At 36.2% G+C, this 17,340-nt stretch overlaps 1 protein-coding gene across 1 annotated transcript in view; it reads right to left on the bottom strand.

The window, feature by feature from the left end:
- Positions 1-17,340, bottom strand: part of CCDC7 (coiled-coil domain containing 7) — a 469,805-nt gene that overhangs the window by 133,249 nt on the left and 319,216 nt on the right. Inside the window, exons 31-34 of the mRNA XM_059187454.1 lie at positions 16,880-16,978; positions 3,018-3,128; positions 1,842-1,949; positions 1,066-1,194 (exon numbers count right to left, since the gene is read on the bottom strand). Coding sequence (XP_059043437.1) covers positions 1,066-1,194; positions 1,842-1,949; positions 3,018-3,128; positions 16,880-16,978 — 447 coding nt within the window. The remainder of the gene's footprint in view (positions 1-1,065; positions 1,195-1,841; positions 1,950-3,017; positions 3,129-16,879; positions 16,979-17,340) is intronic.

Genomic DNA, 17,340 nt, shown 5'->3' with positions numbered 1-17,340 from the left:
AGAAATAGGAAGTTTAAATAACACAATAAAAATTTGACTTAATAAGCCAAATATTTCCATCTGATAAAATATATTTTCTGGGATTCAAGAAGAAGAAAGAACTAAATAGAGAACGAGATCTGTGGTGGAACATCTAGATTTATAAAATATATTAATTATCCAATAATACATTATATCATTTTTTAATGACATAAGCATGATTTAAGTTGAAATAGAAACATCATGTGAGTACATTTTTTACTTGTATGTATATAAGCAATCTTGTTACTTTTTAGATATGCAGAAAAATTATAAATATTTAGAGACATTATTATAAATATTATATTTACATATTTAATATTATTCTTTAGTTTTCTTCGAGTATTCACACTTTAGAATAAAGTCTAATTTTTTGGATCATATATAGCTAAGAAAAAATATATATGGATAAAAAATACAAAAAGTGAAAAAGTGAAAGAAAAATAAAAAGAAACAAAATTAAATGATGTAATTACTCCAAAAAATACAAATAACTAGATTATATATGATTGCAACTTAATAAAAAGATAAGGATCAAGCTGAATTTTAAAATATATGCAACTATAATTTTCTTACAAGAGATATAGCAAAATCATAGATACAAGAAACAGGATAGAAAAAAAATGTGATATGAATATCAACCAGAAGTTTGTGCAGCTACATTAATAGTAGAAAAGTAGTTTTAAAAGAAATAAACAAAACTATAAAATGATAAAGTGGGTCTTTTCATTAAGACAAAATGATCTGTCCTCCCAAGAATATTATCAATCTTAAACTTACATGCCATAAATAATAGAGTGTCATAAGATATAAATCATAACCAGCCACAAATACAAGAAAAAAGAGAAATTTCAGTTTGAGATTTAGATTAGAACACATCTAATTCAATAATTATAAAACAAACAGATAAATCATCAATAAAGATATAAAGTGTTGATGGGAATAATTACCAAAGAACATATGGTTGAAGATCTATTATAAACCCAAAACAGTGTTCTCCTGAACTTAATTAAAAATAATTCATAAGATTTATATTTAATTACTTACTATAAAGATTTATGTTTCTGGTAGCTTCATTCTTAGTTTGAAACTGGTTTCTTGAAAACAAAACTTTCTCCTCAGGAAATAGATTTTCATGTGATATCATATAATTTTTTTGCTTTTCAAGAGGAAATGCTAAATAAATAAAAAAATAAGTGTAATGGAATTTCTAGATATGCCAAAAAATTATCAAATTTTCTTCCCATGGAAGTGAAGTGAAAAAAGTATGTGAACAATTTTCATTAAGCTGTGTGGGGAAGCTATCATAGTACTTAATAATTACTGACCATGAAAATATCAGCCAAAAGTTATTAATTTTGCTTTTGTCTTTATCTTAGGATATTCACACTTTAAAGCTGAGTGTAGGGGCACCTGGGTGGCTCAGTGGGTTAAGCCTCTGCCTTCAGCTCAGGTCATGATCTCAGGGTCCTAAGATAGAGCCCCAAATCTGGCTCTCTGCTCAGCAGGGAGCCTGCTTCCCCCTCCCCCTCTGCCTGCTTCTCTGCCTACTTGTGATCCCTTTCTTTCTTTTTTTTTTTTAAATTTTTTCAATTTATTTATTTTCAGAAAAATAATATTCATTATTTTTTCACCACACCCAGTGCTCCATGCAATCCGTTTCTTAAAAACACACACACACAAACAAAACCAACAACAACAAAAAAAACTTAGTGTAAAGTTTCTATAAAACATGTGTTCAAATACATACATGAATATGAACCAAAAGAAATCTTCTGATGAGGTTAATTTAAAATAATTTAAATTTAAATTACTATACTTACTTTTGCGTCTCCCCTCTTTGGAAGTTCTTTCTTTCTTCACTTGCACTTGGAATTTTGATGCTGACTCTGGATTTACATCTAGATTTTCATCTGGTACACCAAAATAAGCTATATAAAGAGATAGACTTAGTGCTTTAAATTGAAAATCAAATCTGTTGTAAAATCTCTAGATTTCAAATTTATAACAAGTGTATAGTATCATTTTTTTCATTTTCATAAAATCATTAATTATTATAATGCTAGAACTATTATGAAATGAAAACTGTTTGAAATTGTCTTATTATTTCATAAATATGCCTAAGCAACAAATATATCTTATATTAATCTTCAGGTTTCATGGGGGATTTATTCTTTAGGCTGATACACAATAATAGAGCAAGCAATGAAAACTTACAAGCACAAGTCTATTCATTACAGCCTTATTTGTAATTGCAAAACACTTAAAGCCTCCTAAATGTTAAAGCATTGGACAAATAAATTGATATATATATAACTACAGAATTGGTATGAGTACTACTATACTGGTAGATAATGGTACATACATATATGTATATATGAGTGTATGTGTAAGACACAATATTTCTCACCCCTCTGCATTGATACAGCTGATGCTTGCCTGATGTCATTTCATGGGAAAATGAAACACTGGTTGAAATATTGGTAGGTACCCTTTTATATTTACTTTTGCTTATATCATCACAGCAAGTGAATAAGGATGTAATTGTTACTTTCAACTTAGTTTATTGTCTGAATTAATTAACTCCATACCTTGCAGCAATCAGTGAAAAATAGTGTGGGGCCCAACTAAACCTCTCAGTTTTCTCAACTGGAGCATATGTCAGAAGGACACTGCTGAAGTGTCAGAAGTAAAGTCAGAAGTGACCATTGGTAATAATCTCCTGGAACCTATACTCTTCCAGAATCAGCTGAAAGATACTTTGAGATACTATTGGGAAGTTATTGGGCCTTTGTAGATACTGAGTGAGTGTCCTATGGCCGTGATTAGAAATTCCAATCTGAAGGTATTAAAGCTTTTGTTTTGTTTTCTGGTTATCTTTGCACATTCACACTTTAGGGTTAGAGTGTAAAATTTCTATAATATATATGCTTGAATAAAAGGAAAAAATCTCGATGGGTTTAAAATACTTTAAATTTATTCTTAATTATTACACTTACTATGGCGTCTTTCCCTTTTGTGAGTTATTTTTTTCTCTACTTGCACTTGAGGCTTTGACACTGAATCCTGACTCACAAGCATTAGATTTTCATCTGGTACTCCAAAATGAGCTAAATAAAGAGATGCATTTAGTTCACTAAATGGAAAAAATGAAAACTCCAGATCTGAATTTATAACAGATGTAAAGTAGCATTTTCTCAGATTTTTATAGCTATAAATAAATTGTCCTAATGTGAGATCTGGCATGAAAATGGTAACAAGAGTTCTTTTGTTGTTGCCGTTATTTTTAGAGAGTATGTGGGGGGGGATCAAGGGGAAAGGGAGAGAGAGACTCCCACTCAGTTTCTATGCCCAATGCTAAGCCTGACAAGGGACTCGATCTCATAACCCTGAGATCATGACCTGAGCCAAAATCAAGAAGTTAGACACTTAACCTACTGAGCCACACAAGTGCCCTGATAAAACAAAGTTTCAATAGGTATTACCAAAACTCATTATTTCATAAATATTCTGAGGCATCAAATATATTTCACAATACTCTACTTTTGGGTTACTTATAAAATGCTTAATTCATAAGGATAGACCAAACAATAAAAATGCATAGGTACAAGGTTATTCATTACACTATTATTTGCAATTGCAAAATATTTAAAACTTTCTAAGTGTTCAAGAATAGGATATTGGTTGAATAAACTAAGGTATATACCATAAACTGTGGTATAGTATAATCTATGGCATATAATGTAGTATAAACTACTTTATGTATTTGTGCAAAAAAATATTTCTAAAAACTGACAAGAAGAGATTTCTAGGAGCTAATGTTTAAGTGAAAAACTCTTTAAAAAATAGTGTTTTTAATATGTTAAGTTTTGGATCAGAAAGAAGAAACCAGGAAAAAAATTGAAAAATAGATATTAACTTTACAAAATGAAGTGCAGGAAAAATAAGCATGAAAATATTATAGTGAGCTACCTATAAGAAGACAGGGGTAGAAGAGAGGACATGGGAATGTAGGGGAAGGACATATATCTTTTGCATAATATTTACTGTTGGAAGCAAGTTAATGCTCTACACATTTACAAAAATAAAATTAAGTCAACAAGGATAAGGTAAAATAACTAAAACTGAAAGCAAACTTGATGAAATGAATTTAGTGAAGGGATTAAAAAATAACAACACTAATACAAATAAGTCCATTTCTTCCAGGTTGCTTAATTTATTGGTATATAGTTACTGATAATAATTTCTGATAATTGTTTCTATTTTCTTGGTGTTAGTCGTGATCTCTCCCCCTTTAATTCATAATTTTATTAATTTGGGTCCTTTCTCTTTCCTTTTGGATAAGTCTGGTCAGTGGTTGATCAATCTTATTAATTCTTTCAAAGAACTAGCTCTAGTTTTGTTAATCTGATCTACTATATTCTTGTTTCTAACTCATTGATCTCTGCTGTAATATTAGGTATTTCTCTTCTTGTGTGTGGCTTAGGCTTCAGTTGTTTTTTCTCCAGTTCTTTAAGGTGCAATGTTAGTTGGAGAATTCCAGATTTTTCTATTTGAGGGAGGCTTGGATGGCTATTTATTTCCCCTTAGAACTCATACAACAATTCAGTAATGTGGCAAGTTACAAAATTAATGCACAGAAATCAGTTGCTTTCCTACACACTAACAATGTAACTGTAGAAAGAGAAATTAGGGAATAGATTATATTTAGAATAGCACCAAAAACCATGAGATAAACCTAAAACCATGGAATAAACCTAACCAAAGAGGTGAAAGATCTCTACTGTAGAAATTACAGAACACTTAAGAATGAAATTGAAAAAGAGATGAAGGAATAGAAAAACATTTCATGTTCATGGATCTGAAGAATAAACATTGTTAAAATGTCTATGCTGCCCAGAGCAATCAATACTTTCAATGCCACCCTGATCAAAATACCAAAGGAATTTTTTCAGAGTGTTGGAACAAACAATCCTAAAATTTGTGTGGAAACAGAAAAGACCCTGAATCATCAAGAGAAAGTTGAAAAAGAAAAACAAAGCTGGGTGCATCACGTTGTCTGACTTCAATCTATATTACAAAGCTGTGATCACCAAGACAGAATGGTATTGGCACAGAAACAGACACATAGATCAATGGAACAGAATAGAGAGCCCAGATGTGGACCTTCAACTCTATGGTCAACTAATCTTCAACAAAGCAGGAAAAAATATCCAATGGAAAAAAGACAGTCCCTACAATAAATGGTGCTGGGAAAACTGGATGGCTATATACATAAGAATGAAACTCAACCATTCACTTACACCATACACAAAGATAAACTCTAAATGGATGAAAGACCTCAATGTGAAATAGGTATCAATCAAAGTCCTAGAGGAGATCATAGGCAGTAACTTCTGTGACATTGGCCACAGCAACTTCTTTCAAAACATGTCTCCAGAGGGGTGCCTGGGTGGCTCAGTTGGTTAGGCAACTGCCTTTGGCTCAGGTCATGATCCTGGAGTCCTGGGATCGAGTCCTGCATCGGGCTCCCAGCTCCACGGGGAGTCTGCTTCTCCCTCTGACCTTCTCCCTCTCATGGTCTCACTCACTGTCTCTCTCTCTCTCTCAAATAAATAAATAACATCTTAAAAAAAAAAAAAAACCACCTGATTTAAAAAACATGTCTCCAAAGACAAGGGAAACAAAAATGAAAATGAACTTTTGGGACTTCATCAAGAGAAAAAGCTTCTGCATGCAAAGGAAACCATCAACAAAACTAAGAGGGAACCCATGGAATGGGAGAAGATATTTGCAAATAACACTGCAGGTAAAGGGTTGATATCCAAGACCTATAAAGAACTTCTCAAACTCAATACCCAAAAAACAAATAAGTCAAAAACCAGCAGAAGGTATGAACAGACACTTCTCCAAAGACATACAAAGGGCTAACAGAAACATGAAAAAATCATTATCAGTATCCATCAGGGAGATTCAAATCAAAACCACATTGAGATACCACCTTACACCAGTTAGAATGGCAAAAATTGACAAGGCAAGCAACAACAAACATTGGAGAGGTTGTAGAGAAAAGGGAGCCCTCTTTTACACTATTGGTGGGAATACAAGGTGGTATATGCACTTTAGAAAACAGTGTGAAGATATGAGGAAGTGGTGATGCAGCATGGGGGCTTAAGTGGGTAGGAGAAGAATCAATGAAACAAGATGGGATTGGGAGGGAGACAAACCATAAGTGACTCTTAATCTAACAAAACAAACTGAGGGTTGCTGGGGAGGGATTGGGAGAAGGGGGGGTTATGGACATTGGGGAGGGTATGTGCTTTGGTGAATGCTGTGAAGTGTGTAAACCTGGCGATTCACAGACCTGTACCCCTGGGGATAAAAATATATGTATATAAAAAATAAAAAATTTAAAAAAAAGAAAGAAAACAGTGTGAAGCTTCCTCAAAAATTTAAAAATATAAACAATGGATCTTGGGACACTGAAAAAATAAAATGGAAAAAAAAATGTAGGAACATAGGAAGAAAATGCAGATCGGGAACCAGGGAGAGAAGGAGGTTCTGAAGTGGAGTTGCTCAAGAGAATTTGAAGAGCAAATTCAGGCACATTAAATTTTAAGTTACTATTCCATACTGTAATGGAACTCCTCTTCTACTACTAAGATCTTATTTTTAAAATTATTGCTGATTCTTTAGAATGGGAATGACTTACAGGTGGTTTCACTTGTGAACCAACAGAGCCTACAAAGAGAAAAGAACACCATAGGTGAAGCATATATAGTGGATGGGAAAGTCCTCATAAACAGTAACTTTTGAGGGAAAAAAAAAATAGAGCTACCCTACAACCCAGCAATTGCACTACTGGGTATTTACCCCCTACAGATGTAGTGAGAAGAAAGGTCACATGCACTGCAGTGTTCATAGCAGCAATGTCCACAACAGCCAAACTATGGAAAGACCCAAAATGCCCTTCAACAGATGAATGGATAAAGAAAACGTGGTCTGTATATACAATGGAATATTACTCAGCCATCAAAAAAGGATGAATACCCAAATTTTTCATTAAAATGGACAGAACTGGAGGAGATTATGCTAAGTGAAATAAGTCAAGTAGAGAAACTCAATTATCAGATTGTTTCACTTATCTGTGGAACATAAGGAACATACGGAATATCATGGAGGACATCAGAAGAAGGGAGGGAAAATGAAGGCAGGAGGAATCATATGGGAAGATGAACCATGAAACACTATGTACTCTGAGAAACAAATTGAGGGTTTTCAAGGGGAGGGATGTGGAGAGATGGGTTAGCCTGATGATGGGTATTAATGAGGGCACGTTTTGCATGGAGCACTGGGTATTACATGCAAACAATGAATAATGGAACACTACATCAAAAACTACTGATGTTACTAAGAAGGGCACATACTGCATGGAACACTGAGTATAGTGCATAAACAATGAATTATGGACCACTAAAAAAATTAAATTTAATTTAATTTAAAAAAATAATAAAATCTTTTTCTTTTTTTTTTAATTTATTTTTTATTTTCAGCATAACAGTATTCATTGTTTTTGAACCACACCCAGAGCTCCATGCAATCCATGCCCTCTATAATACCCACCACCTGGTACCCCAACCTCCCACCTACTGCCCCTTCAAAACCCTCAGATTGTTTTTCAGAGTCCATAGTCTCCCATGGTTCACCTCCCCTTCCAATTTCCCCCAACTCCCTTTTCCTCTCTAACTCCCCATGTCCTCCATGCTATTTGTTATGCTCCACAAATAAGTGAAACCATATGATAATTGACTCTCTCTGCTTGACTGATTTCACCCAACATAATCTCTTCAAGTCCCGTCCATGTTGCTACAAAAGTTGGGTATCCGTCTTTTCTGATGGAGGCATAATACTCCATAGTGTATATGGACCACATCTTCCTTATCCATTCATCCATTGAAGGGCATCTTGGTTCTTTCCACAGTTTGGCGACCGTGGCCATTGCTGCTATAAACATTGGGGGTACAGATGGCCCTTCTTTTCACTACATCTGTATCTTTGGGGTAAATACCCAGGAGTGCAATGGCAGGGTCATAGGGAAGTTCTATTTTTAATTTCTTGAGGAATCTCCACACTGTTCTCCAAAGAGGCTGCACCAACTTGCATTCCTACCAACAGTGGAAGAGGGTTCCCCTTTCTCCACATCCTCTCCAACACATGTTGTTTCCTGTCTTGCTAATTTTGGCCATTCTAACGGGTGTAAGGTGATATCTCAATGTGATTTTAATTTGAATCTCCCTGATGGCTAGTAATGATGAACATTTTTTCATGTGTCTGATAGCCATTTGTATGTCTTTATTCGAGGAGTGTCTGTCCATATCTTCTGCCCATTTTTTGATATGATTGTCTGTTTTGTGTTTTTTTTTTTAAATAAAAAAAAGCTAGTGATGTCCTGTATGGTGACTAACATAACATAATAACATAATTTAAAAAAAAAGAAAATCACTAAATAGTTTGAATAGATTTATTTTATGTGCTATATAGTTCCTTAACAAGGTTAAAGCACTGTAGGATTGAACATATACATAAATCTGTTGAAGTTTTAAGATTTAAGATTAACATTGGAAGAAAGACCATATACATATGAAATGTAGGAAGGCAAGAAGGAAACTTGAGGGACAAGAATTGAAGGTGTCCCAAACTCCTCATAACTTCTAAAACATGCATAGGTACAATATATGCATATGTATGTCCACATGCAAGTGAATGTATGAATATGTGTACAATTGTGTGTGTATATATATATATATATATATATATATATATATATATATATGGTTATATGGTTATATATGGTTAAAGAGTATAGGTCCAAGTTAAAATCCTATGTGTAATCTTTCAGAATCAACCCATAGAAAATTACAAAGCTTTTACATGGCAGTTATCATGTGAGAAAGCTTCCTACCCCACACTAGACCTAAAGCATAGCCAGTACACTGGTCTCTGGAAGGAAGTACAATCATAAATTCAGGCCTCTTTGGGCCAGCATTCCCTAGACCAGCTTCTCCATTCATGGACCTTAAATGAAGCACTGTACTATTCAGGTGACTGCTTAGACTACCTTACTGGGGAAGTCTTGAATACAATTTTTTCCTTTCTGACTCATTTTTCAGTACTTTCTCTCTTAACCCTCCCTAACCGCCTCCCCCAATATCCTGGGGCCTTAAAATGGCAAGAGCCTTTTGTTTGGGGATCCTCAGGATTGAGAGACAATTCTCTCCATTTGTGATGAAACACTGAACACTCCCTCATTCCTTCAATGTGGAAAATGGAACATTGCTAAAGCTGGCCCTTTCCTGATTTCAACATGGTTGAATCATATTTCCAAGGGGATATAGTTTCCTGTGAGCCATGCTAGTAGTCTCTTAGATGTACAAATGAAGTATGAAAACAATACACGATGAGATTGTTAAGACTATTTCTATGTTTTTCATGTAATTGTTGTGTTGTTGTTCATGCAATTCTTATTGGTTATTAAACTCAGCTAAGTCTTTAAGCCTCCTCATAAGGCCATGTTGATCAGTTTGAGACTTAATTCAGATCTTTACTGACAATCATGGAGTTTGGAAAACACACCTGCTGCCCAGAGAGCAAAGGCTGACCAGTAGAAAGAGTAATATAAAAATGGTGAGGCTGTGCCCTCCTCTAGACCATTTAGGCTAGGACCTCCCGAATAAATCTCTGGGTCTGGTTACTCAACAGTAGGTTCCCAAGAGGAGACTCATGGGCTCCCCTACAAAGGAACTCATGGTCATAGATCATGTGCACCAGCAGGCTATTCAATAAAGGTCTTCAAAGTGATGACCCTTTATGATATGAGTTCTGTTCTTTCTGCTCCTTCCAGAGAATCTGGGGGTGAATTATTCAGCCCTGACAACTTTTAAACAGGTGTCCTCCCTTTCAGAAATAAACAAGTCTCGGGATTGGGTCAAGGTTCCAGAGTTCTGAGTGGAGAATATGGGTCCTACACCAACTTCAGAGTTCAATTTATTAGGCCTTTTGGATATTGGTGTATAGTTAGCTGTGATCCCCATAATTCTTGACACTATAATGTAGGGGGATGGGGCTGAACCATGTCCCCTTCTGCCAAAAATAAAGAATTCCTATCTGTCATTACTTCAGAATGTGACTTCATTTGGAAATAGGGCCTTTACAGAAGTAATCAAAGTTAAAATGAGGTGCTGGGAAAATTGGACAGCTATGTAGAGAAGAATGAAGCTTAACCATTCTCTTACACCATACACAAAGATAAATTCAAAATGGATAAGAGACCCCAATATGAGGCAGGAATCTATCAAAATCCTAGGGGAGAACATAAGCTGTAACCTCTTCATCATCGGCCACAGAAACTTCTTTCAAGACATGTCTCCAAACACAAAGGAAACTAAAGCAAAAATGAACTTTTGGGACTTCATCAAGAGAAAAAGTTTCTTCCCAGCAAAAGAAACAGTCAACAAAACAAAGAGGCAACCCACAGAATAGGAGAAGATGCTCACAAATGACACTACAGACAAAGGGCTGATATCCAAGATTTATAAAGAACTCCTCAAACTCAACACACACAAGACAGATAATCACATCAAAAAATGGGCAGAAGACATGAACAGACACTTCTCCAATGAAGACATATAAATGGCTAACAGACATACAAAAAATGTTCATCATCACTAGCCATCAGGGAGATTCAAATCAAAACCACATTGAGATACCGCATTACACCAGTTAGGATGGCAAAAATTAACGAGACAAGAAACAACAGGTGTTGGAGAGGATGTGGAGAAAGGGGACCCCTCTTACACTGTTGGTGGGAATGCAAGTTGGTACAGCTACGTTGGAAAATAGTGTGGAGATTCCTTAAGAAATTAAAAATAGAGCTTCCCTATGACCCTGCAATTGCACTACTGGGTGTTTACTCCAAAGATACAGATACAGTGAAAAGAAGGGCCATCTGTCCCCAGTGGGGAGCAATGCCCGCAGTCATCAAACTGGTGGAAAGAGCCAAGATGCCCTTCAATGCATGAGTGGATAAAGAAGATATGGTTCATATATACAAAGGACTCTTATGCCTCCATAAGAAAGGTTGAATACCCAACTTTTGTATCAACATGGACAGGACTAGAGGAAATTATGCTGAGTGAAATAAGTCAAGCAGAGAGAGTCACTTACTTGTGGAATGTAAGGAATAACACAGAAAACATTAAAGGGAGAGGAAAAGTTAGTTGGGGGAAATCAGAGGGGGAGACAAACCATGAAAGACTGTGGACTCTGAGAAACAAACTGAGGGGTTTTGAGGGGAGGGGGATGGGAGATTGGATGATCCTGGTGGTGGGTATTAAGGAGGGCATGTATTGCATGGAGCACTGGGTGTGGTGCCTAAACAATGAATCTTGGAACACTGAAAAAAATTAAATTAAAAAAATGCTCCACATCACTTGGCATCAAGGAACTACAAATCAAACCCAAAAGACTCCACCCCCAAACTACTAGAACTCATACAACAATTCAGCAACATGGCAGGATACAAAGTCAATGTACAGAAATCAGTGGCGCCCTTATACACTAATCATGAAAATACAGAAAGGAAAATTAGAGAATCGATTCCATTTACTATAGCACCAAGAACCATAAGATACCTGGGAATAAACCTAACCAAAGAGGAAAAGGATCTGTACTTGAGGAACTACAGAACACTCATGAAAGAAAATGAAGAAGACACAAAAAGATGGAAGACCATTCCATGCTCTTGGATCAGAAGAATAAACATTGTTAAAATGTCTATACTGCCTATAGGAATCTATACTTTTAATGCTATTCTGATCAAAATTCCACCGGTATTCTTCAAAGAGCTGGAGCAAATAATCCAAAAATTTGTATGGAATTAGAAGAGACCCCGAATCGCTAAGGAAATGTTGAAAAACAAAACAAAACAAAAAAAACGGGGTGCATCACATTACCTGATTTCAAGCTTTACTACAAAGCTGTGATCACCAAGACAGCATGACACTGGCATAAAATCAGACACATAGACCAGTGGAACAGAGTAGAGAGCCCAGATATGGACCCTCAACTCTATGGTCAAATAATCTTCTACAAAACAGGCAAAAATATACAGTGGAAAAAAGACAGTCTTTTCAATAAATGGTGCTGGGAAAACTGGGCAGCTATATGTAGAAGAATGAAACTCGACCATTCTCTTACACCGTACACAAAGTTAAACTCAAAATGGATAAAAGACCTCAATGTGAGACAGGAATCCATCAGAATCCTAGAGGAGAACATAGGCAGTATTCTCTTCGATATCAGCCACAGCAACTTCTTTCAAGATATGTCTCCAAAGGCAAAGGAAACAAAAGCGAAAATAAACTTTTGGGACTTCATCAAAATCAAAAGCTTCTACACAGCAAAGCAAAAAGTCAAGAAAACAAAGAGGCAGCCCACGGAATGGGAGAAGATATTTGCAAATGACAGTACAAACAAAAGGTTGATATCCAGGATCCATCAAGAACCCCTCAAACTCAACACACACAAAACAGACAATCTTATCAAAAAATGGGCAGAAGATATGAACAGACACTTCTCCAATGAAGACATACAAATGGCTATCAGACACATGAAAAAATGTTCATTATCACTAGCCATCAGGGAGATTCAAATTAAAATCACATTGAGATATCACCTTACACCCGTTAGAATGGCCAAAATTAGCAAGACAGGAAACAACATGTGTTGGAGAGGATGTGGAGAAAGAGGAACCCTCTTCCACTGTTGGTGGGAATGCAAGTTGGTGCAGCCTCTTTGGAGAACAGTGTGGAGATTCCTCAAGAAATTAAAAATAGAACTTCCCTATGACCCTGCCATTGCACTCCTGGGTATTTACCCCAAAGATACAGATGTAGTGAAAAGAAGGGCCATCTGTACCCCCAATGTTTATAGCAGCAATGGCCACAGTCGCCAAACTGTGGAAAGAACCAAGATGCCCTTCAATGGATGAATGGATAAGGAAGATGTGGTCCATATACACTATGGAGTATTATGCCTCCATCAGAAAAGACGAATACCCAACTTTTGTAGCAACATGGATGGGACTTGAAGAGATTATGTTGGGTGAAATCAGTCAAGCAGAGAGAGTCAATTATCACTTATTTGTGGAGCATAACAAATAGCATGGAGGATATGGGGAGTTAGAGAGGAAAAGGGAGTTGGGGGAAATTGGAAGGGGAGGTGAACCATGAGAGACTATGGACTCTGAAAAACAATCTGTGGTTTTTGAAGGGGTGGTGGGTGGGACGTTGGGGTACCAGGTGGTGGGTATTATAGAGGACACAGATTGCATGGAGCACTGGGTGTGGTACAAAAACAATGAATACTGTTTTGCTGAAAAGAAATTAAAAAAAATTTTAAAAACTACAATGAGATACCAACTCACACCAGCCAGAATTGCTAAAATTAACATGACAGGAAAGGACAAATGTTGGCAAGGATGCGGAGAAAGGGGAGCCCTGTTACACTATTGGTGGGAATGCCAAGCTGGTGCAGCCAGTCTGGAAAATATTATGGAGGTTCCTTAAGAAGTTGAAAGTAGAGCTAACCTAGGATCCAACTATTGCACTACTAGGGATTTTCCCAAAGGATATAAACGTAGTGATCTGAAGGGATACCAGTACCTCAATGTTTATAGTTGCAATGTCTACAATAGCCAAACTATGGAAAGAGCCCAGAGGTCCATCAATAGATGAATAGATAAGAATATGTGGTATATATACATAATGCAATACTACTCAGCCATCAAAAAGGGTGAAATCTTACCATTTACTATAACATGGATGGACTCCAGGCCAAAATTCTATGTGTGATCTTTCAGACCCAATGATTGGTAAGTAAAAATGCTTTATCTGGCAGTTGCCACAAGGAAAATATCACACCTTGTACTACAGTTGATGCACAGCCAAGATACTATAGACATTGAAGGCAACTGTAGTAATGGGGCAAGGTCCATTTGGGCTGGTCATATCTGCATTCTAGCTCAGATACATCCAGGAAATTTCTGTATGATGCAGGGGAGACCTCAACTGAGGCATTATATTGTTCAGGCACTTCTACCTAGACCATCTTATTGGATGGGCCTTCAAACCCTTTCTCTTATTGAATTTATTAAGTGAAAGTGGCACCTTGTGAGGCATCACTATAGATTCCCTAGTTCAGAGTTGATGACAGTGGCCACCTTGCCTAAGGTGGGGGAGGAAAATGGGAAGAAATATAAAAGTATGTAAAAACTGAGACCACCTCCATCTTTATCTGGATACTATTTAGGCTCTGACAGTTTGGGCCCACACTTGATGAGTTCCTGGCACTAAAAATATGTATGACTATCTTCCCAGAGAGTATGGTATCCTGGAGAACCATCCTGGTGACCTCCTGGGTAAACAATTAGCAAGTGAGAACAACAGATGACAAGATTGACGACCAGACTCAGATTTCTAGATTCACTTTGTGTCAATCATGTTGATTATCAAGCTCAATTAGACCTCCTCAAAAGATCATGTCAATCCATCCACAACACAATCCATAGCTTAACCGCCAAATTTTAGGACATGGTAAAAGTGTCTATGGCCTAGATCAAAAACACTGAGCAATGGAGAGAATGTGATGAAAATGTCAACTCTGATTAATAATCCAGGCAATTGCTTTATAGAAGTCATCTTTGGATATGGTTACCAAACAATGGGGTCTCTCAAAGGAACAAACTGGTGGGCTCTCTACCAACAACTCATTGCTAGTCATGAGCTGTGAGGTTCTCATAAGGCATTAAGGTCTATATAGTAATGCCTACTATGACTAATACAAGTGCTGTTCCCTCCAAATTGCCCAATGAATCTTGAGACATGGGTACTTTGTTTCCTTGATGAAGGAAATAATGTTGTAAAACTTTATTGAGTGAGAGTGGCACTTTGTGGTGTCCATCAATACAGACCCTCCCTACTTTTATCCAGATCTCTAAGCTTCCAGAAATGAATATGACTAAGGGTTAGACATAGCCAAGAAACAGAAAATTCTCTGAGTGGTCTGAGGCCCCCAGGCCTCTTTTCTAGACCCAAGTATGTATGATTTTTTTTAAGTCACCCCCATTATTATGGCTTCTACTACTGAATATATTATTGGTAGAAATGAACTTTCTATGCCAACTAGCAATTGCATTTATTCTTAACCTCTGATTAGATTTGCTGAAGGCAGAGTATTTTAATGGGGTATGTGAAAAATCATGACCTATAAAACTATTGGCACTTAGCACCACTGTCTACCAAACACAATGTCAACAACCTAGAGAATAAAAAAGAATTAACAGCCCTCATTGTTGAACTTTAAAAAGCCAACAATACTGTAAATTATTTCTCTATTTAGTAGTTCCATCTGGCCTATGTGCAAGACCTTAAGTCTAGACTTTAAATTGATTAAGGCTATATAAAGTGCCAGGGCTGCCTTTGTCACTGGTGGTACCTGACATTACAGTTATGGAGGTCACTGCCCAAAGTGAAGGAAATTAGTATGTTATAGTTGACATCACAAATGCCCTTTTCAGCATCCCTTTTCATGCAGATGATCAGGATTAATTTGATGTATATAATATGAATTACATTTTACCACAAATGTTCTTTTACAACACTTCCTAAATTCCTCCAACTATCTATAATCAATGTATGGGTCAAGACCTGGAAAAAGTCCCACTCCTGGAGGGAGTGCTATCTCTCCAATCTATTGATGAAATCATCCTGGTAGGCCATTCTTTTTTTTTTATTTTTTTTAACTTATTTTCAGCATAACAGTATTCATTGTTTTTATACCACAGCCAGTGCTCCATGCAATCCGTGCCCTCTATAATACCCACCACCTGGTACCCCGACCATTCTTACCAATAAGGTACAAGGACCTAAAACCAAAGTAAAATTTCTGGACATGATCTATAAAAGGCATAATGTATCATCCCAGAGAAACCAATTATCATGTTTTGACCCTCTGTGTCCCCAAAATAAAAATAATCTGAACAGTTAGTAAAACTACTGAGGTACTGCCATACACTCACATCTATCAGGTTACCATAAAGACTACAAGACTTTGGCAGGAGTTTTACTGAACAGGATCACCTGGGGTTCTTAGATGTTATCTTAGATGCCCTTTTTCTGGACCTCTCTGATTTCCATTTTTTGTTTCAGGTACAGATCTCAGTATCATCTGTTTTTGTATGTTGGAACTTAGAGCAGAAGGCTACTACCATAAGTCACAAGACACACCTTGGGCTTTGCATCTGCAATCTGCCTGTTATCTAAAAAGTGTATATCCTTTGTGAAACAATTGTTGGTCTGTTATTGGCCTTGATGAAAACTTAGAACATGACCTTGGTTATGTAATAATCTTCTGATAAGAAATTCCAACTAAAATGTATTAATATATTTCCTTTTTGTTCTCCAGTTATGTCAGAGTATTCATACTTTTGGTGGTCAATGTTTCTATAAAATAAATGCTCAGGGCATCTGCATGGCTCAGTGGGTTAGGCCTCTGCCTTTGGCTCAGGTCATAGTCTTAGGGTCCTGGGATCGAGCCCCGCATCGGGCTCTCTGCTTAGCAGGGAGCCTGCTTCCTCCTCTCTCTCTGCCTCCCTCTCTGCCAACTTGTGATCTCTCTCTATGTCAAATAAATAAATAAATAATCTAAAAAAAATAAATGCTCAAATATATATTCATAAACCAAAGAGAGTTCTCATGCATTTAACTTAAAACAATACAAAGTTATCTATAACTATTATACTTACTACTGAGTATTTCCTCCATGGAATTTTTTTGTACTTGGGTTTCTAACACTGAGTCTTGATGTTTAAGCATAAGATTTTCATCTTGTTCTTCATCAAAGGCTGCATAAAAAGATAAATTAATAAGAAAATAGAGCTACCATGAAATCTCTAGATTTCAAATTTATAATAAATGAATAGAAACATTTTCTCCCATGACTTTTTATAAAGCCATAAATAATCATAATACCAGATCGAATATGAAAATACTGGGAATATTTTTAATAGGTATATATTGAAGTTGTCTCTCTATTTTATAAATATCATAGGCACTAAGTATGTTTATATTAGACTCAAATTTTGTCAAGTTATTTATACTTTTGGTAAATACGTATTCATATGCCAACCAATGAGAATTCATATGCACAAGTTTAGTCAATATAGACTTATTTGTAATTGCAAATATTCAAAATTGTCTAAGTATT

Source organism: Mustela lutreola, chromosome 8 (assembly GCF_030435805.1).
Source record: "Mustela lutreola isolate mMusLut2 chromosome 8, mMusLut2.pri, whole genome shotgun sequence".
NCBI lineage: Eukaryota > Metazoa > Chordata > Mammalia > Carnivora > Mustelidae > Mustela > Mustela lutreola.
Note: the sequence above shows the minus strand (reverse complement) of the source record. Positions and strands in the feature narration are given on the sequence as shown.